Here is a 22,373-nt window from a genome sequence, read left to right on the forward strand (position 1 = left end):
CACTTCAATCTCACATTAACAAGGACCATTTCATCATTCAAAAAATCAAAATAACAACTAACTGTGTGTGTTTTGCAACGACAATACTGAGTTTACAGATTGGAATTACGTGTACATTGCCATGGGGCGGTAGGGTAGCCAAATGGGTAAAGCGTCCCCTACTCAAGCTGTATACCTGGGTTTCGAATCCCACATAGGTACAATGTGTGATGTCCATTTCCGGTGTCCTCACTGATATTTCTGGAATATTGCTAAAAGTGGCATAAAACCATACTCACTCACTCACTCACATTGTCATACACCTACAACTTGCTACAACTCGCTTAGAACTTTCAGCGAGTGAGTGAGTGAGTTCAGTTTTACACCACACTCAGCAATATTCCAGCTATATGGCGGCGGTCTGTAAACAATCGAGTCTGGACCAGACAATCAGGTGATCAACAGCATGAGCATCGATCTGCGCAATTGGGAACCGGTGACATGTGTCAACAAAGCCAGCGAGCCTGACCACCCGATCCCATTAGTCACCTCTTACGACAAGCATGAGTTATTGAAGATCAATTATAACCCAGATCTCCACGTGTGTTAAAGTACTGTCGGAAATAGAATAAAAACTGTTTTTAGGCTATTACTCTGTATCCCTAAAATTTACACAATGGCAAATAGCATACGTTGAAATAACCCACATCGGCCTAAATGGGCGTTCAGTGGGATGCGTAATAGGATATCCAGAAAAGCATGTTTACTCATACAATTGGGCAAAACTTAGAAAAAATATGAATAGCTGCTGAAAACAATAGACCAGACTACAGATGGCAATTAGGTCGCTCATCCAGGTATGACAACGGACCACTGACTCAACTGGCATGAAATGCACATTCTGCCTACAGGCACAAGCAGTCATCTCAAAGATATTTGATGCCTTTTCTTGTGTGTTGAATATGTCGGATCTATTGATTAACATCTTACGTGCATTTCTTTCATAAAGTTTATGTTCAGATATGTAAAAGAGTATGATACCCATAGAAATGCATAATCAGTCATCGTATTAAATGTCTCAAAATATATAGGTGGCATGACCATCCGAAGATCGACAGGACTGGATATTATTTGTAAATTGTTATGACATGCCGTTTACTTCCCCAGTTTAATTCTCCTGAAGGATCATCTTATCTTAGCTATCTCTCTATACCCCAGCCTGACCCCAAACCACCGTTTGTGACACCCGTCCTTGTTTTGCTTTTGAGATGACCCCTCCTACCTGTTTCTGGTTATAGTGATAGTGAGACTCCATGGTAGCTACATCCTTAATTGTTTCACAATTAAAGTTATTATTTTTGTTATGTCAGCTATCGTTTATAATGAAGTTAAATCTAATACCAAAATGGGTATTTAAATAGTGTCCTTTGTAATACAATATCATCACCTCCAATTTGCATAAAGCCATGGTCTGTTCCAAATAAGTCGATTTGTACTTAGAAAAAACCCGCATTGCTCATTTCTGCACTAATCTCTCCTGAGTAAAGTCCAATTTTTACGTTTCCTATCTCCCTACCACTGAGACTATAGTTAGGCCGAACTTAGTTTAACAAATATTTCACACTTTCACATATTATCTACATAAATTGTAGTGTTCACGAATAGCGTCTGACCCTCTGACAAATCCGGCAGATTTGCCAACGGTCCGATAGAAGTATACAACTCGCCGGCCCCAGTGTCTGACTGTATATTTTACAATGACTTTGACTGAAGTTGTTATATGGGACATGTGACACCTGTTTGCTGTTTATAAATCTTATGTTTGTTTATACTTTCATTGCCAATTATAAGAAATGTTAAATCTGAAATGTGTGTTTAATTTTATTCTAAGGGTCCTGTGAATTTTCAATGGGTCAGACAGACATCTGAAAGTTACAGGACCCAATGTCCTGTTACTTTGAAACACCATTCGTGAACACTGAAATTGTAGATGTAAATGTGAAATAACAGTTTTTTCTATTTCCGACAGTACTTTAGAACTTTGAGCATCTTATAATACTGTGTTCATGTGTTTGTAGTTAAATGCCACACTCGAGCAATATTCCAGATAAACCAGTGATTATAATGTTAACATGCTACACTGCTAGGCACTCTGACACATAATCAATTAAGCCACCAAGTCTTATCACCAATCTACATATTCACCTTTACAACAAGTGTGGGTTGCATGGCATCGTTTCCATCCCAGACCCCTGACAATAAATCAACATGTTGGCCTTATGTATTTTATTTGATGGTATGCCACCCTATTGAATGATGAAACTATGGTGCTGTGAGGCCAAAGACCATGTTTGTGGGAATCTGGGATCCAAACCAAATATCAGCAGATCCTGGCAAAACAAAGGTATGCCATCCACCACAACAGATTACATGGTCACTGTGTCTGCAGAAACTGTATTACAGCTACACCCACAGCACACAATATCCCATCACAATATTCTGACAATAGTCCCAAGACAAACTCCCACCTGGTTGAGAGCCTCCCTGAGATGACACCGCTCCCCTTCATGCTGGTTCTTGAGTTCACTGATGGTGTGTTTGAGGTGCAGCACCTGGCCGGAGGTGGATTCCGTCTGAGTCCGAAGCTGCTCCTGGGCACTGAGGTAGTTCATCTGAGTCTTTGCCAAACTCTCCTGTGGATAACACAGGCCACAATAGTTACATGCAAAACATATTACATCGTTTGGAACAAAGGTCCTCTAGTATTTACCCCTTCACTTTATCTTGCATGCTTGTTCAAATAGTGTAGTATAGTTCCATGATTGTTGGTAAGGTAACAGTCAGGAAATTGTCAAACTTTGTATATATTACATTTCCAAAAATGTAATTTTTTAAGTAAAATTGATATTTTTATACTTATCCTGACTCATGATCTTTTGCTTATCTCCCTTTCCTTTTCGAATGGTAGTGGAATACTTGAATCCCTTTGAAGTTCCCGAAGCGGACATAAAAATACACTCACCCACGAGTTACCTCCCTTTTGCCCTTTTCCTGCACAAACAGTCATGTGACCAGCCTTACTGGTCACTCTCTCCTAATTTTCTGCCCATGCACTTGGATCTGCTGTGAAATCCAAAGTGTCTTCAGCGGGGAGGTTGGGAGGGCTTCTCGTCATGAGTCAGGATAAGTATAAAAATATCAATTTTACTTGAAAAATTACATATTTTTTCTTGTCCTGACTCATGATCTTTTGCTTATAGAATCTGACGGATTGGTGGTGGGTCAAGCCATTTCGTGGATTCATCAGCTGTCCTTAGATACTTCCTGTATCCCCCCCATGGGAACTGCGAAACGACATTTCCGTGATCCTATTCTTCCAACTTCCGTTATAACTCAGGGGGACCACTGTCTTGTCTTACTTCAGTCTCAGACAAGTTGAATTATGTTGATTCATGTGGCTACAGATAAACTAGTATCTTCTTATTACTAGATATCTTATAACAACCCATAGATTATGATAATTATCTTTATTATACATGAGTTGCGTCCCCTTCACGTACAGGTAAGATCTTTACCAGTACAGGATCTTTAATCACTCATGCTAGCCTGTCCTAGACTGTGCGCATGGACTTTCAAACTAATGCTTTTCCTTAGTAAAAGTTATCAACAAGTCAACGTGATAAAGGGTGAGATTTTCCAACTCAGCACCTTTGAGGAACTGTTAGTTGCTGTGCTACAACGAGAGGCCCAAATTGGTGAATGCCTGAGACGTCTTCAGTGGCTATGTCTCAGAGGTAGTGGTTGGCAAACACTGTGTGCGACTTCCAAAAGCAGCCTTCCATAATTGTTGGTATAGAGCAATTTCCATGCAGAGCTAGTGTTGATGCCAGTGCTCTGACTTCGTGTGGGTTGGAAGCTCTAGGAGGTTCTAGTCCTGCTGCTTTATAGGCTCTCAATATGACGGCTCTCATCCAGAACGATATCGTCGTTCTTGAGACTTCTGCTGATGTCTCTGTTGATAATGGGATGAACAGGCGCTTGAATTTTTATCTCCTTGTCTCAGTCTTTTGAAGATATATCTTCAGGGCTCTGAACGGACACAAGGATAAGTCTTCTACATCCTCTGGGCTGAGGATTGTAGATAGCGCTGGTATGTGGAACTGTCTATCTGGCTGATCAGGTATTTGGTTCTTGGCAATGAAGTCCCATCTAAGTCCTAGATGAACTGCAGCATGTTACCCCTTGTTGAATCTGGTTCGACCGTAGTCCAGCCCATGTATCTCTGATATTCAAGCTGCCGTGGCTAGCGCAGGCAGGAACAGAGTCTTCTGTGTCAGCAGCTCGAAGGTAGTCTGGTCTAGAGGTTTGTATGCATCACTGGTAAGATGACGTAGAATTACATTCAGATCCCAGGCCGGAGATCTGAACTTCTTTTGCTGGTCCTCCAGTTTAAAAGATCTCAGCAGAGAAGGTAATTCTGATACTTTTGTCAAATTGATGCCTATTTTCATGGTAATCACTGTACTGATGGCGGCGAGGTATGTAGATAATGTTGAACCTTTCAGATGTCTGGTCTGTCTAAGATGACACAGGTATTCCGCCACTTGAGGATGAGTAGCTTTCATCGCAGTGAAGCCTTTCCGCCTTGCATAAGTCTCAAACTTCAGCCACTTGTCATCGTACAGGTTACCAGTAGATCGGCATAACGCTAGCGTTACTGCCTTGGCTGCCTTGGCGGAGTATCCTCTTTTCTTCAAACATGTTTTGATATGGTCCACACAATGTAGCTGGAACGCTGTCGGGTTCCCGTGGACTTGCTTGGTGTGCAGATGTATGAGTAGGTTCGGCAAATCTGGTAACTTGATTGTTGGACTTCCGAGATCTTCTATTAGGTATAGGAACCATACTCTCACTGGCCAGTATGGCGTGACCAAAGTCAGTTGTAGCACCTGTGTCTGTTTGATCTTCAACAGTACTTCTGGTAGTAATATTAAGGGTGGAAATGCGTAAGCGTTTAGTCCTTCCCAAGATATGCTCAGTGCATCTGTTGCCAAGGCTTGAGGATCTGGAACCGGTGAGACAAACGTCTGTAGTTGTTTGTTGAACCTCGTGGCAAACAGGTCTATGCAAGGGGATCCTATTTCCCTTATGATGAGCCGGAACACTTCTGGATTGAGCATCCATTCCGTAGGAGGCGGGTGCAGTGGTCGGGATAGAGCGTCTGCAAGTAACGTACGTTCTTGGCTCCGGGTATGTGACACGCCTTTATAATAATAAAAATAATAATAATAATAGTGCCTATGTATAGTGCGCACAAATCCACGCTCGTAAGCATGCTCATGGCGCTACAATTTTTACAAACCTGGAGAGGTTATGAATTCTTTGAAGAAAAGTCCTCCTTGGGGTACATATAAGCATTAAAATGTCCATTTTAAAAGCCTACGACAGTTGTAACAATATTTCAATAAAATATTTTACCAAACAAAAAACTCGTTATGTGTGGTGAGACCACCCCTACAGGGCCCGTAGAGGGCCCCCACAGCCAAGAGCAGGTAACTCTGGCTGTGTACCTCGTACCTCACTTTTCATGCTGAACGTGTCAGACAGAATGAGGGGAGGAGGTGAGGAGACCCCAAGGAGGACTTTTCTTCAAAGAATTCATAACCTCTCCAGGTTTGTAAAATTCTTTTCAGAAGAAGTCCTCCTTGGGCCACATATAAGCATAAGACAGACTCCCCGAACGATGTTGAGTCGGAGTGGTATTCTGTCTGCCTAACATACCCCTAGTTCAGTCGAGGCACAGGTCGGAAGCCGCGACAGAGAGAGAAAGTACACTCACCTAGTCACCTGACCGCTGATGTCAATCAGGCAGGGCGGGCAAGGCTGAGGGAAAGGAGCCTAGCCGATAGGCTATTGGTGGAATTTATAAAGTGGGGCCTTAAGTCCCACCCCCAACCATCAAAATGGGAGGGAAAGTATGGGCGAGTCCAATATATATATCCCTCAGCAGCCGAAACCAGCGGCGTGGTGCAGGGATGAACACAGTGACTGACTGTAGCGGTGATAATCGCTACATCACGGTAAAACCACCACCAATGTGATACCACCACCCGATAAAAATTGAGGAATTATTAACACCTACACCATGAGAAAAGCAAGCGTGATTTCTAAGGCTCGATTCGGCTAGAGAATCACGACACTGCCACTAGTGAGAACTGTCTGGCCAAACCGACCGAACGCGGCTCCGTGAGTGTTTGTCCAGCTGATAGTGGCGGATGAAGCGTGCCGGTCGGCTCCAGATAGCGGCTGAGCAGATTTCCTCAATGGGCAGTGCCGCTGAAGTATGCTTTTGATGTAGCCACTGCCCTGTCGAATGAGCCTTTAAACCCTGAGGGATGGTTAATCCTTTGTAGAGTAACTCGAACAAATGGCAGAGACAAGCCACCTAGATATGGTCTGCTTGTTGGCGGAAGACCAACCTTGCACACCGCCATAACAACAGAACAGCTGCTATCTTTCCTGATAGCAGCCCGTTAAGTTGATATAAACCTTGAGAGTCTTCACGGACATCTAAAGGCGTGAAGCACGCCCGAAGAAGAGGTACCCGGACCATGGACAACCCTGGAGGCTGAGTGAAAGCTAACTTGATTCGATAGAAGCGCCGTTATATGAAAAGCGCCTGCGACCTTAGAGACGGTAGAAGTCTGTCAACCCGAATACTGACTCTGTCTTTGTGAAAGACAGTCAGAGCAGGATCCGCTGACATCGCATGGATATCACCTACCATGCCAGGCGTTACCGCCACAAGAAGGCAGCCTTCCAACTTAACAGCTGGAGTGAAAGGAGGCGACAGATCGTGAAAGAAGGACGGACATCAATCAAGAAGCGATTGACAAGTCCCGAGAGGACTAATCCGCCGGACAGTCCCGGACGGATTCTGTCCACGCCACTGCTAAAAAGCTTGTGCGAGAGGTGCTGCCCCAAAGAGAGCACCGTCGGCAGGGATATGGAAGGCAGAGATTGCCGTGGAGTAGCCGGATAGTAAGGCAGCGGCTAAACCGGACTTCTAACCGAGACTGCAAGAACTCCAGTACTTCAATTACAGTTGAAGAAAAGGATCAAGAATCCTCTGCCGACACACCAGCGGCGCATAACAGGCCCATCTATCCTCATACTGAGCGTTTGTGAATCCTCACCAGAAGCCAGAATTATGTCTGCAACTGGTGCAGGAATTCGCTTCGGCGTGGAGGCGATTCGGACGAGGCCAGGCCACCCACTGAATCCTGGGATTGAGGTGCGGCTCTCCCGTTCTGGGATAGTAAGTCCGGTCGAAAGGGTAATAGTACAGGAGGCTGAGCCAGAAACCTGAGTAGTACCGGAAACCAGCTTTGAGCGACCAAAGGGGTGCAAGGAGCACAAGAGGTCGAGCTGGTTGGGTGGCAAGCTGCAAGAGGGACTTTGGGGAATCAGGGGGTAGTGGCGGGGAGCATACAGAACCTATCCGTCCAATCGAGCTGGAAGCGTCTTGGCGATGGCTCACCGGATCCGGTATCCGAGCAAAACACCGGAATCTGGTTAGTCCCCAGATGCAAACAGATCCACCTGGAGCGACCGAACAACTGGGAGATAGCCCGAATATCCCCGATGGAGCATCCACTGCGTGTGGGGCCAGGATACTGACGAGAGAGTGCATCTGCTTCGAGCGTTGTCGCCCTGGGAGATAAACAGGCATTACCGGTATGTGAACTGGTGCGCACCAGACAGAAACTGCCATGCCTCCTGCAGAAGAGAGCGGAAACCGTGCAGCCCTGCTTCAGGATGTAGGTCATTGCCGTCTGGTTGTCCATCTCGAGGCGGACCACCCTGCGACCTTGAACCTGCTCCCGAAGTCGTTTGAACACCAACCTGACTGCTCTCAATTCTAGCACATTGATGTGCAGTTGCTTCGCTCTGTGACCACAGGCCTGAGACCGACAGAAGCCCAGCCGCCCCACCCTGTGAAGCGTCCGTCTGAATTGAGATCTGGCGATGGGATGTCCAAAGGGAGCCCCTTGGATAAATTCCCTGCCAGTGTCCCACCACCGTAAAATGAGGAATTAGCCACCCTGGGTGTGGAGAATCAACTTCGTAACCCTGGGTGTGGACCCACATTGAGGAGCTAGAGCCTGCTGAATGGGTGGCATCCTCAACAGCTAAGCCAAGCGATGTCCACCGTTGCGCCATGTTGCCTAGCAACTGGAGCCAAGTCGAGCTGAGGCCCTGGGGAACTTCAGTGTAACACAACTCTCTGGACTTTGGTGGCGGTCGGGAGACAGGGAGACTATCCCTCGTGCTGTCTCGAATCCTCGCTCCCAAGAACACCAGATCCTGGGTGGGAACCAGTTCTGATTTCTTGAGGTTGATAATCCAGCCCAACTTGGTGAGAATACTCATCACAGCAAGTGTCGCCAGCTTCGACTCAAGTGGTGGCAAGCGCTTGAAAGGAGCCAATCGTCTAGGTGCAGGGTGACAGCACCTGCCCTGTGACATGGCTACCTGAGCTGGAATTGCTGTGAGAGTTTGGTGAACACCCTTGGCTGTGGAAATGCCAGAAGAGGAGTACCCGAGGCAACTGATATAGCACCTCCCGTCGAGGGAAAACAGGTATTTCCGAGACTTCGGGGTGCATAGGGACATGGAAGTGCAGCGTCTTTGAGGTCGATTGGCGTGAGCCAATCTCCCCTTCTCCACAGGCGAAATCACCGAGCGCCCAGTGTTTCCATCTTGAAGGGCGGTGCCTCTAACATGTCGTTTCAGACCTTTGAGGTTTTAGAATAGGTCTGAACCCTCCAGATCCTTTTGCTGGTGACCAGGAAATAAGTTGAGTAAATACCCAACATTTCTTGTCCCACAGGAACCACCTCTATGGCTGCCTTGTCCCAGCAGCGACTGGACCTCGGCACGAAGCACTTCCGCCTTCTCTGGGGCAGCCGGCACTGGAGTGCAGCGGATCCCGGGAGAAGGGGAGTGGGTCTCGCTTCCACTGTGGCATGTGGCCTTCCCTGAGTGTGGACAGGACCCAGGGATTGGGCGTGACTTTTTCCCATTCCGACAGGAAGAGGGAAAGTCGACCACCCACAGGGGATATGTGGCAGGAGACATTGAATACCTGACTTTGGCAGTACTCCGACTGCTTGGTCTGGTACCAACAAGGGCTCGGAGGGAATTATAGCTGGGGAAGCCGTGGCTGACTTCCCCTTCCTCTGAAAAGGCTGGTGGGCGCCGTGGCCCTTGCCTACCTCTGCCCCCCACCCCTCCAGCGACTGCAAGGGCTGAGCCCATTTAACAGATTCCTTCGCCCTCTTGCAGCTGAAGGATATCGCGAGGAGAGACAACCGGGGGCCTTGGCCGAGGCGTGTGAGGCTGTTCCAGCAAGGGCTTAGAGTCCTTGAAGGTTGAGACAGCCTCAGCGGCCTCCTGGACTACTGTAGCTGCCCGAGGTGACAGGGTAGAACCCATCGGAATGGCAGCGCCAGCAGAAACCTGTTGCGTGGCAGAATACCTGCTACCACCATACGGAAAGCCACAGGCGGACGGAGGCCCATCACCGCCCGACATCATTTGGCAAGCCGGCGACCTGATAGAATCGGCATGGCGCCAGATGTGACTGTACCTCCGTTAATTGCTTAGCCAAGGTGGAGGAGGCGAATCTTCCTCCACCCCACCCACATCCAGTAGTTGCCTCTGCAACACCGAGATGTAAGCGAATGGATCGTCACTTTGAGGCATTGAACGCGTTAGCGGTATTGCTCTTCAAAGGATCGATAAGTGGTTTAAAGCGTATGGCGTTAGTAAAGTGAAGCTTGGCGGGCTTGGCGACCTTGCTGGCTGAAGCCATAGAATTACCGAGCCGAACCCCCAGAGGCGGCGGATGCGTAAAACCTGTCGTCAACCACTGGGGGGATTGTAGAGGCAAGCCTCCCCCATGGCGTACCGGCGGTCAAGTTCTGGCAAATCGAACCTGGACCTGGTACCACAGAGGAGGGTTGATTACTTCAGACAAGACTGAGGGTAATATCGCGGGCTTGTGTCCCCACCTTGGTGGGAGCAAAAAGCCTCCCCTGGGAGGCCCGAAACTCCTTGAGGTCGAGGTGTGCCAGTACTGACCACTACCTGGGGGCAGGACAGAAGCAATACGCTCTCCGTACCTGCCTCAGGGGCGCACCGAGCAAAACCAAAGAAACGTGCCAACTCTCCGACCCTCATCCTCCTCCATAGCCTCCTCCTCGAATCGATCCTCAATGAGTGAGGTCTCTGTTTCAGAGAGCTCTGAGGGATCATCGAGGGTCTACAGAGAGGGACAAAGGCTCGAGCAGAGCGGGTTGCCCGACACACCCGACCCAAGACTTCGAGACTGAGTCGGCGGTGCGTGATGAGAAGAGCCCGTGCTGGGATTCCTCAATGGTAGACAAAATGATCCAGACACCGAATGGCCCGGCCAAGCCGGGCATGGCGGTGGGGACCAGTGCTTGAAGTAGCGGCAACTACAGGGACTGCCAAACTACTAACTACTGGACCAGACCCGAGCCAAGGCTCGGGCCGGTAATAGTTACTACAGCGGGAGGGTGGCCAGCAGCCGAGGCGAAGGCTTCGGGCCGGCGCACTTTTACCACAGAAACCCCACACCAGAGCCTAAGCTGAGGTTGGGAGCACTGCCCGCCATAGACCCGGCACACACACCCCGTACCTGGTGGACGCCAATCTCCTGGCGGAGGCCAGCCATCAGCGTCAGCCACGAGTGTGGACCCGAATCCATCTGCTTCTGCAATATATCAGAAAGTAAATCAATTGTTAGCTGGTTAGAAACAGGGACAGGAGGAAGGTGCCTGTGATGTTGAGGGATGGCAGGTGAAAGAGAGCGGGCCCACGTACCCTTAAGCCCGTTTAGGAGCATCCCGAAGAGGAAGCCGAAGCCTTCTTTTTCTTTGTTTTTATCTTTGTCTTTAGGCGACTCCTGACCCCAAATGTCCCCGCCTGAAGTAGGGGCGTGTAGAACATGTAATCAACGCGTCTGGACTTGATGGTCGCGGGGAGAAAGCCTGACACATAGAACAACCTTGTTGGAGTCATGGGCTTCCTCCGGCTAAACAACGTAAAAGCAAACCAGGTGGCGATCCTGAGGCGACAAACTGCAGCTACAGGTGACACACCCTTGGGCTGCAAAAACAGAACCACGCTATGATAATAGCAAGGACTGTCACGATATACATAATATAATATGCACACAACAAAACAGAAAACAAAATACAACGCCGGGCGATATTTTAACTGTTTACAGCAAAGCTATTAAATACTAGGCGTAAAGCCATAATAATAAAACAATATGTACAGTAAGAGTGCGCTGTTTATGAGTCACAGAACTGAATGTAAAGGTGCGTTTTGAGATGGCTATTAAAGGAGTCCAGAGTTGGTGCGAGCTTCAGGTCAAAGGGTAAAGAGTTCCACAAGACCGCAGCAGTGTGTGAGAAGGATCTGTGACCGAAGGTCTTAAGCTTGTAGGGAGGTACTGTCAGGAGATTCTGCTGTTGTGACCGCAGTTCACGGGCTGGAACATACGGAGTTATGAGTTCAGATATGTAAGGAGGAGACTGATCATGAAGTGATTTATAAGTGAGACAAAGTATCTTGAACTGTATTCTGGCCCTCTGGTAACCAGTGCAGTTGTTTAAGCACCGGCGTGATGTGAGTCTGTTTAGAAGAATGGTTTATTATCCATGCAGCAGTATTTTGGACCTTCTGTAGCTTGTCCAGTAGAAGATCGCTGAGGCCAGAGTAGAGACTGGTGCAGTAGTCCAGTCTACTGAGAATAAGGGATCGGACAAGTGAGTGGGCAGCCTCGGTGGTGATGAGAGGACGGATATTGCCAATGGACCTAAGGTGGAGGTAGCATGTCTTACTTAGGTTGTTGACTTGGGCTTTATCAAGATGTTTGCCTCCTCCGTGATGTCAAACAACTGGAATGTGAGCTGTAGCAGGCTTGGGTACCTTGTGGATCCTCGACCATAGCTGTAAGGCGTTGTTCACGGCTTTCATCTCCAGGAGATTGATGTGAAGATGCTGCTCTATTTTTGACCACCTTCCTGATGCAACTTGATTGTTGAGATGAGCACCCCAGCCTTGTATCGAGGCATCTACGTAGAGATGTGAGTCGAAGGCCGGCTCTTGTAAACAAGTCCCTCCGCAAACATTCGACCTGTGCGTCCACCATAGTAGATACCTCTTGAGGTTGTCTGGAAGCCAGGGTCGACGCTGTCTAGATGTTTTGTCAAGAGCCGTTGCAGCGGTCTTAGTTGTGACCTTCCTGTGCGAGTCAAGTCCTGCGCCGAGGTTAGTAGACCGAGTAGAACTTGCCATGATCGTAGTGTTAATGGAGGGATGACTGCTGGTGGAATCATGGCTTGTATCTTGACCCAACAATCTTCTGGGACGACAATACGATTCTGTGTTGTGATAAACCTTGTGCCCAGAAATTGCAGATCTTGTTTTGGTTCCAACCCTGACTTCATTAGGTTCACCAGCCATCCTAGTTGAGTGAGCAACTTGATCGTGAAGTTCAGCTGTAGCCTGAGTTGACTGGCATCTAGGTGAACCTGAATTCCGTCGTCCAAGTAGAAGCATTGCGTAGACCTCGATGATGTAGATATGCGACTATAGGCTTGGTTATTCGTGTGAATAGCCACGGAGCCGAAGATATTCCAAACGGTAGGACGTTCCATTGGAAGTGCTGCCCTCTGAATAGGAATCATAGATACTTTCTTGATTCTGGATGTATGGGGATGTGTAGATACGCATCCTGTAGGTCTATGCTGGCCATGTAATCTGCTGGACGGATGAGGAGTCTGAGTTGAGGTAGGTGGATCATTCTGAACCTCTCTGGTTTCAGTAGATAGTCTTTGTTGAATTTGTGCATGTTGTAAATCAGTCTGAACTTCTCCTTGGAGTTCTTCTTGGGTACTAGAAAATTGGGGAGTAGAAGCCTGGAGAGAGATGATGCTGATCTATTATCTCTACCGCCTCCTTCATAAGTAGTGAGTTGATGGCTTCTTGTAGTCTGTCTGCCTGCTCCTCTGCATAGTCAAAGACCATTGGGCTGAGGGTTAGCGGAGGTATGGCCTTGAGTTGTACTCTGTATCCTTCTCTTAGTACTTGGGAGACGTAGTCGTCCTCTAGTATTCCCCAATTTGTCCAGTACCTTTGTAGACGTCCACCCACTGTCGACAGTTTTACAGGAATGGCTGGGGGTGGAAGACTCCAGTCGTTCCGAACCTTGATATCAACGTCTAGTTCCGCTGGATCCTCTGGAAGTGCGTCCTCTCCCTGAGTTTCTTCTGTAATTTCTGGATGGGCGACGAAAAGATCCTTTGCTGCCTCTGAAGCTGGAGTACTCCTTCTCCATTCTCCTACTGCCTTCTGTATGCTGGAATATTTGTACTTGCTGTTATACTTTTGCGAAGTATGACGGATGATGTTGGCCAGAGTATCTATGGATTTTATCATCATAACTTTGTGTGTAGCTTCCTTAGCTGCATCGTCTATTTGTCCTCCAAAGATAGTAGGAGCCTCCCATGGAGCTCTTAGTAGCGGTTGGGTGAATCTATCACTCCAAGAACAGGATGCAAGTAGCCTTTGTCTGCGTAGTAAAGTGAGACCTGCAGATATAGATGCCAGATGGTCCCATAAAAAGTACTGGTCCTTCTTCTGAGTTATGAGGGCCGAATATATCCTTTTATCCTCTTCCGAACTTGAGTTCTGGAATTTATTGATCAATGCTTCATTGATGGCTCTGGACCTGGCCAACCCAAAGAAAGACCTCCTTGTAGCAGTATCCAGTTGAGATAATTTTTTATCATGCACTTTATACATCTTGTTTCGGGAGTCGTTTACTAGCTTTATGTTGTCATCCCATTCAGGCGCCTTTGTAAATGGATCCATATGATGTAAGGGGAATCTCTTCACATTAAATGATGGCAGATGCTGACTCTGGTACTTGGATGCTTTTGCGAAAGCAGTGTGTAGGTTAGAGGGTACCTTGGATATAAGTTCAATCGGCGGGATAGTGACGGAGTCAGAGTCGCTCATTACGCATCATATAAGTGTAGATTTCATCTTTATCCTTAGAAGGAGACTCCAATTTCAACCAGTTGGTAATCCACGCTGTAACCTCTGAGTCTGGGAAGACGAAGTCTGCTTGCTGATCCAGAGTCTCCTGATAATTAGAGCTAGGCCTCTGCGACTCATCCATCTGCGAACCTGTATCCCTTCTCAAACCTTCATCATCCTTTCGCGAACCTCTATCTGAAGATTCCTCCCTATGCCAACGTCTATCTTGAGACTGCTCTCTTCGCGAACCTCTATCTGTAGATTCATCTCTTCGCGAACTTCTGTGATGTGAGCCTTCTCTTTGCGAACCTCTGTCTCGTATTGAGTGACTTCGCGAACGTCTGTGAGAGATATGAGATCTCGATCTAGAGCGGCTAGGTGGAGATGGGTCCTTCAATGTTCAGGGTTCGCGGATGTAGAGCTGTGAGTAGGCATCTCATCTCCTCTATCCTCCTTTAAGATGACAGAGTCGTCCCACTGTGGAGACCTTCGCAAAGGTGTACGTTCGCCAACATAGTCTTGAGATGTAGTTCTATGAGTAGGTTCAAGCGCGCGGTGTCCGGCTAGATGGCCTGCCATCATGGACCGCCGGGTGCAGGGGAGATGAAGCGTTAGCGAATCTAGAAACTTCACTCCGTCGATGGCCTGCTGTGACCGTCGCTGATCTAGAAGTCGATTGAGTCGCTGATCTCGTAGGTACTTCGGGTAGAAGTACCGGGGGGTCATCAAAAACGTCTACTTCATGTGGAGGTAATATCTTTTGTTGAAGGATTTCTGCTGCGTTGACTTATAGCACGCGTGGATTTACCCTCCGATCTGGTAACAGATGCTTTCTTCTGCGATGTAGAAGAAGATGACGTCTTTTTCTTAGCTTGAGTCGGAGTCAACTGCGTTGTAGCCGATCTCCCCTTGGCCCCCGTACCAGCTGACTGCCCCTGCAACGTACTAAACATAGCACCAGTATTATGAACTTCAGCAGTAGCAAGCAACATACGGTTTGTAGGCTGATCTCCTGTTTTATCAGCCGTGACTTGAGATGACTTCCTGACCCGATCCATGGCACGTCTATAGATATAAGACAAACATTAAATTGAAGATTTGATAAATCAATACAATAAGTACAGCGCAAGGTGGAAGAACATGGTTTTGTGCACGAAAGGGCACTGGGGGTGAGGATCAGCCATGGATAACCTGTGCCTGCAAACACTGCAAGAGTTCATGAAATGTAAACAAAGTTACATTTATGATGAATTTATGACATAAATACAAATAATTTTTACAATTTTTTACAAATAATACATAGTAGTTATTGCCAAATCCATATACAGCATAATTTTGAAGAATAGGACCTAAATAAAAAGGATATAAAGCCGTATAAGGGACTCCAGTGCTCGCCCAACCATCCGCTTGGGTGAAAAGGGAGAGAGTGACAAGTAAGGCGCGGGAAAAGGGCAAAAGGGAGGTAACTCGTGAGTGAGTGTATTTTTACGTCAGCTTTGGGAACTTCAAGGGATTCAAGTGTTCAACTACCATTCGAAAAGGAAAGGGAGATAAGCAAAAGATCATGAGTCAGGATAAGAAAAAATAATCAAAACGGAGATATGAGCTTAATCAATACATGGGTAAGTGTATCATGTGTAATATCGTCAGGTTAAATTACTGATGCATGGATGGATACACAGTGGATTATTGCCCCACCCCACTACTGACCTGTAGCTGAGAGTGGGTCTCCTTCATTCCTAAGATCTCAGTCCTGCTGCTATCCAGCTGATTCTTGGTTTCTTCACCAGCAGATTCCATCTTCTCAAGCTTCACCTCTAACGCCTTCTTCTCTCTAAAACATAAAGGGCAAGGTGACGACATCTCTGTAAAAAGTGAGAACCAAATAATTCATCTGTCTTCAAATCATGTTATTTGATGTTTGTTTGTGATGTAGCTTGAGAAGTACTCACCGAGTGACATCTTCCAGTTGTGTCAGCGTACGACCAAAGGCGTTCAGTTGCACATCCTTCTGTCTCAGCTTCTCATTGAGCTCATTGATCTCTTCCCTAGGACCAAACACAAAATATTACCCACATGAATCAAAAGACGGAATGTCAAATTTTGTCAGTCTATTGCTTAGCTGTTTAAACAGTTGAAGAAATGAGTGACCTGCTAAATATCAAATGTAAGTCTTCAGTCTTCATAAACACAAATCTTATTAATCCTAAGAACTATATGCAGTGAATTTTGTTGTGCAGAAAGCACGAAAATTGAATACCAAGCTTGACACTGGATTGACAGTCGAAACAAAAGACTGACTGAAACACATGTACTTCACAGTGATATAACAAGAGTCATCAGAAGATGACAAATCTCCCAGGCCCCCACAAATTTGAAAGAACAAATCAACTGACAGTTACTTAAAGTCCAACTGGATATTTCATGGAAATCATGAAAAATAAAAATGCCAAACATCTGCAAAGAGCAAAACGCAATACTTCAAGATCTGTTTGATATCTCTGTCAAGTATTGCAGAAAGATATCGAACGGTTTTTGAGTTGTGCTCCAGAAACGAAGCCTACCCCTCCCTTTTGAGACTAAGTCCAAAACGTTTCCATGGAAACCGGGAAAAATAAAAATGCCAAAAATCTGCAAATACCAAAAGGCACCATTTTAGGTTATGTTTGATATATGTACCAAGTCTTGAATAAAGATAATCAACGGTTTTCGAGTTGTGCTCGGGAAAAGAAGCTCACCCCTCCCTTTTGAGACTAAGTCCAAAACGTTTCCATAGAAACAAAGAAAAAGAAAAATGTCAAAAATCTGCAAATAGCAAAATGCACCACTTTAGCTTATGTTTGATACATCTACAAAGTCTTGAAGAAAGATATTGATCGGTTATCGAGTTGTGTTCCGGAAACGAAGCCCACCCTCCATTTAGAGACTTAGTCCAAAACGTTTCCATGGAAACCGGGAAAAATAAAAATGCCAAAAATCTGCAAATACCAAAAGGCACCATTTTAGGTTATGTTTGATATATGTACCAAGTCTTGAATAAAGATAATCAACGGTTTTCGAGTTGTGCTCCGGAAACGAAGCTCACCCCTCCCTTTTGAGACTAAGTCCAAAACGTTTCCATGGAAACAAAGAAAAAGAAAAATGTCAAAAATCTGTAAATAGCAAAAGGCACCAGTTTATCTTATGTTTCATATATTTTCCAAGTCTTGAAGAAAGATATTGATCGGTTTTTGAGTTGGGCTCTGGAAACAAAGGCGACCTCTCCCTTTTGAGACTAAGTCTGAATCGTTTCCATGGAAACCAGGAAAAATAAAAATGCCAAAATAGCAAAAGGCACCACTTTGGGATGTGCCTCACATTACTTAAAGTCCAGCTTGATTTTAGACTAAATGCAATCCATGGAAATCATGAAAACATAAATGACAAACATCTGCAAATAGCAAAAGGCACCACTTTGGGATCTGCCTAACATATCTGCCAAGTTTTGCTGAAAGATATTAAGAAGTTTTAGAGTTGTGCTCCGGAAACGAAGTCCATCCCTCCCTTTTGAGACTAAGTCCGAATCGTTTCCATGGAAACCGCGAAAATAATAAATCACAAAAGTCTGTAAATAGCAAAAGGCACCACTTTAGGTTCTGTTTGATATATCTACATAGTTTTGCAGAAAAATATTGAACAGTTTTTGAGTTCTGCTCCGGAAACGAAGCCCACCCCTCCCTTTAAGACTAAGTCCAAAACGTTTCTATGGAAACCGAGAAAAATAAAAATGACAAAAATCTGTAAAAACGAAAGGCACCACCTTATGTTCTGTTTGATATATCTACCAATTTTTGTTGAAAAATATTGAACGTTTTTTGAGTCATGCTCCGGAAACAAAATGATTACGGATAGACGGCCGGCCAGACAGACGGACGAGGCGTCGACTATATCCCCCCGCATTACATGCATTATAAAAATATACATAATGACCATGGTTTTGCAGCAAGAAAAGTTGGTACATAGAGAATACTACATGAGGTCTTGTTACATAAGAATTATACGAAACAAGTGTTCTTCCTATCTGACCGAGCGAAACAGTTTCGTATAATTCTTATGTTATGAGACCGAGTGTGGTAGTTTATTTAATACCCACATCTTTTACATGCATTAAATTGACAATAGCGTATTTTTGTTATTTTTATGGTTTCAAACCGAAACTCTTCATAAAGAGGTTGCGAGATGACACAACTTTATGGATGATCAACTTCTTTATTTCAACAATAGCGACGTTTCGGTATAGGTTCTTATACCTTATTCTCATGCCTGAAAACGGTATAACAACCTATACTGAAACGTCGCTAATGTTAAAATAAAGAGGTTGATCATCCATAAAGTTGTGTCATCTCTATACCAGCAACTTCCAAAATGCCACTACAATAAAGAGGTTGTGGAAGAATTTTGTTCTGTAGTACACTTTTTGCATGACGTCACTATGCCTTGCTCGTCTGCACCTTGGTAAGCAACGTCAGGATGCATGTCAGTTGTCATCGCCTCGTACAGCCTCTTACATTAAACTACTCCGTAGCACCCTGTTTCTTAGTTTGCAGTTGCTTCACTCGGCTAACATCACTGGTGGAAACTTTACGTTTATGTTTTTCGATGCATAGAAGGTCTCAGTTCGACTCATAACGTTCGCATAGTTTGCATTCCCACAATGCATACAAGTTGTAGAATGAATGAATTCACGTGTTTGTTATGAATGAAAAAGTAGTTCCATCACAAAGTAACCTTATTGAGAGGTCATCAGTTATCCAATCAAATCGGTAGAATCACAGGTCAAGTCGTTATGACACAGGTCAATGCGATACGACACTCGTGTGACGTACGAGATTAGTATGCAACTACCCATATGTTGACCACATGGGTAATAATAGTAAATAGTCCTTGCCAAACTGCCCAACAGTACCAGTAGAAATTAGCCAGTTTAAAGGTTTTGCTGTATCAAAAGACAACAAAATTACATGTATATGCCATCATTATAAGGAGCAGTGGACTAAACATGTCACTTTCTATCCCTGGGTTTTGGCATCTGTGCCACATCTAAAGGTCATGCTACAACAAGCTGAAGCTTGCACATACGGAGCCAACTTCAAATAATCCACAATATAAAGAAAGGCAGAGATTATTTGTAAATTCCTACTTGTACATCTTCAGATCTCTGTCCACGGACTCGTGTTCCTGGTTCATCCTGGTCTGGTGTAGTGCTGCATCCTTCCTCACCACCTCCACCTGCCGCCCACACTCATCCCGCAGGTCATACATCTTCTTCTCTTTCTCCCCAAGCTGGCGACACACATCCTGGTAGTCTGTGATGCAGCAAGGCACAGGTGTCATGGTAATCAACGGGGGGTGTACGGGTGTAATTCGTAATCAGTGGAGGGTATACAGGTGTGATGGTAATCAATGGATGGTATACAGGTGTGATGGTAATCAATGGATGGTATACAGGTGTGATGGTAATCAGTGGATGGTATACAGGTGTGATGGTAATCAATGGATGGTATACAGGTGTGATGGTAATCAATGGAGGGTATACAGGTGCGATGGTAATCAGTGGATGGTATACAGGTGTGATGGTAATCAGTGGATGGTATACAGGTTTGATGGTAATCAATGGAGCGTATACATGTGTGGTGGTAGTCATTGAGGGTATATGGAGTGTCATGGTAATCAATGGAGGGTATACAGGTGTCATGGTAATCAATGGATGGTATAGTGATGTCATGGTAAAGAATGGAGGGTATACAGTAGTGTCAACCATGTGCCACTACAATCATAAAATCTTTCTCACCTTGGAAGATCGCTGTCTTCTCCTTCTGGAGCTGCTCCAGGTTGTCCCTGTGAGCCAGGTTCTGGCCGCGCTGGCTGTCATGGTTAGCCTGGAGCGAGTTCAACTGTTCACGCAGGGTCTTCTCCGATGCCTCACTTGATGATAGTTCCTCCTGCACAATACAATGAGCTGTCAGTAAAGTAACAGCATCACTCACATGTCTCAATGCAGGTCTCAGGCATTTACAATCATACTGCTGTCAAACGGGAATGAATCTGGATGAATGAGAACTGAACCAACCACCTTAGGTCCCTGGCATGTAACAGAACTCTCACACCTCAGATGACTGGCTGGCTCACCCAGAGTCATAGTGAATGACTGTGGACAGTTAACGATGGATTTACATCTCAGACTGGTATATCACAGCTATTGTAGACAACTTGTAAATAATTGCACTTGGAGATGGTAAAACCAGCACAATCCAGTTTCAGACTTTGACGACTCCAGACGTACACTGAAACTCTGCCATCCTTATTTCAGTCTGCTGTTTTGACAAGCATACACTACTGAGGACCGATTCTGACTTCTGGAATCTTCACACATATAAACAACAACCAGACCTGGGTTGTGGGTTCTTGTAAAATTATTGGTTTGAGCCCTGTTCCAAAAAGGCTTCAACAGTTTAAGTCAATATTCAAGCATTGCATCATATTGACAACAACCACATTTGGTGAAACATAATGCAGTCAAGGAGGAGAGTTGTGATCGAACATAAAAGAATAGCATTCACTAGGAAAGTAAATTACAAGTCAGGCTGATGTCTATCTGAAAAAGTCTGTATGACAAGTCTCTGTTAAAAGGTGACATGGTAAAAGATATTAGTTCATCTTGGCGTATTTCAGGGGTAAAAAGTGGTGTTCTGGAGCCCTTGAATATTGCTGATTTATCAATTCAACTTTCAAACCCCTTACACATTTGACTGTAAGGGCATAACAATGACTTTCAAGGTTAATTTCCATTATGGTCTGGGAATGAATTAATACATGAAATATGATGCTTTTCAATAACTTGAGAAAAAAATTCTCACCTTGAGTTGTTCATAGCCCCTTCTCTCAGCTTCCAGATTATTGAGAAGCATTTTGTATTCACGCTGAAGTGTATCTAACTTATGTTGGGTGGACACAAGTTCCTCCTTCTTCTTGGTATAGTTGTTCCGCTCACCAGCCAGCTGTGTGGGGAAAACACACAAAACACTTAGTACAGTCAGTCAAAACACATTATCAATTCATTAGATCACTATAATAACAGTTTTGCCGAAACCTTAGAAGTACACACACTACAGACACTACAGCATTGGTATTCGAAGGTACTGATGTCAGGGACTTTTGGCCTCTCCCTCGTCACACATCCTAGGAAGTATCAGCTTACCGATGCCTGCTCCATCTCGAGCCTGTTCTCCAGCGAGTGAATCATGGACGTCAGTTTCTGGACCTCCACCTTCAGCTGGTCATCCTTCAACTTTAGCTGTTGGTTCTCTGCTTCGAGGTAGGAGTTTTCCCGCTTGGCCTGGCGTAAATCTGTGTCCAGACTGGCAATATGGCCTTGTCTCTCATGCAGCTCTTGCACAGTGCCACGCTGACTTGTCTCAGTTTTCTCCATCTGGATAAGAATTTTTTTTAAATGTCCATATCATATATAAAATCAGATTTGTTTTTTTAGACTGTGTATTTTTCTCAGCCTAGCTACCGCAGGTGAAGTCCATCAGCTTCATGACTTCTGAGGATGAAGTACCTCTCCCTGATTTTATAAGTACCTTCTAGAAAGCTTGACACACTTAATCTACTTTGTGTGGGTGAAGTCCTCCCTGATGTTTACCTGCCTTCTAGAAGGCTTGACACACTCAATCTACTTTGTGGGGGGGAAGTCCTCCCCTGATCTTCACGTACCTTCTTGATGATCTCTGACACCTCAGCTTTCCTCCTGTGGGTGATATCCCTTTCCCGCTCCACGTCCCGGGTCAGCTGCTTGTTCTCATGCTGCAGGGTCGACTTCTCTCGGGCCAAGTATGTGTTCAGCTCCACTGTTGCTGTCTTTTCTTTCATCTACAAAATCAGAAACACAACACTCGTACATTACCACTTAAGTGAACCCATGAGCACAGGCAGAGGGTAAAGATGCCAGCTGTTTCATCACTGTGGCTCTGTGCAGCTTCTATGAAGCTCTGTGTTAGTTATCCTTGTTGGATGAGGATGATGATCTCATTTTATCATTATGTTTGTGGCTATGCAGTTGTTATGACTGTTGATGTTCTGAGTATCACACTAACACTCACTGAGTGTGCAGTGTTTATATCAAACAATTATATGACAACATGACAGTTAATGTGTAGAAATATTTAAGCAATACATATTGAGTACATTGGTAAAACTGAACCCAGAATCTGTGG

The 22,373-nt window shown here is 45.4% G+C and overlaps 1 protein-coding gene across 1 annotated transcript in view; it reads right to left on the bottom strand.

Annotated features, from left to right (window-relative positions):
- LOC124290987 (putative leucine-rich repeat-containing protein DDB_G0290503) overlaps positions 1–22,373 on the bottom strand; it is a 68,348-nt gene that overhangs the window by 13,540 nt on the left and 32,435 nt on the right. Inside the window, 8 exon segments of the mRNA XM_046727849.1 lie at positions 2,473–2,672; positions 15,829–15,952; positions 16,071–16,166; positions 19,298–19,463; positions 19,949–20,099; positions 21,015–21,155; positions 21,356–21,586; positions 21,874–22,029. Of these exon segments, the coding sequence (XP_046583805.1) occupies positions 2,473–2,672; positions 15,829–15,952; positions 16,071–16,166; positions 19,298–19,463; positions 19,949–20,099; positions 21,015–21,155; positions 21,356–21,586; positions 21,874–22,029 (1,265 nt within the window).

This window comes from Haliotis rubra, unplaced genomic scaffold, assembly GCF_003918875.1.
Source record: "Haliotis rubra isolate DU_JTF1 unplaced genomic scaffold, ASM391887v1 Scf48, whole genome shotgun sequence".
Classification (NCBI taxonomy): Eukaryota; Metazoa; Mollusca; class Gastropoda; order Lepetellida; family Haliotidae; genus Haliotis; species Haliotis rubra.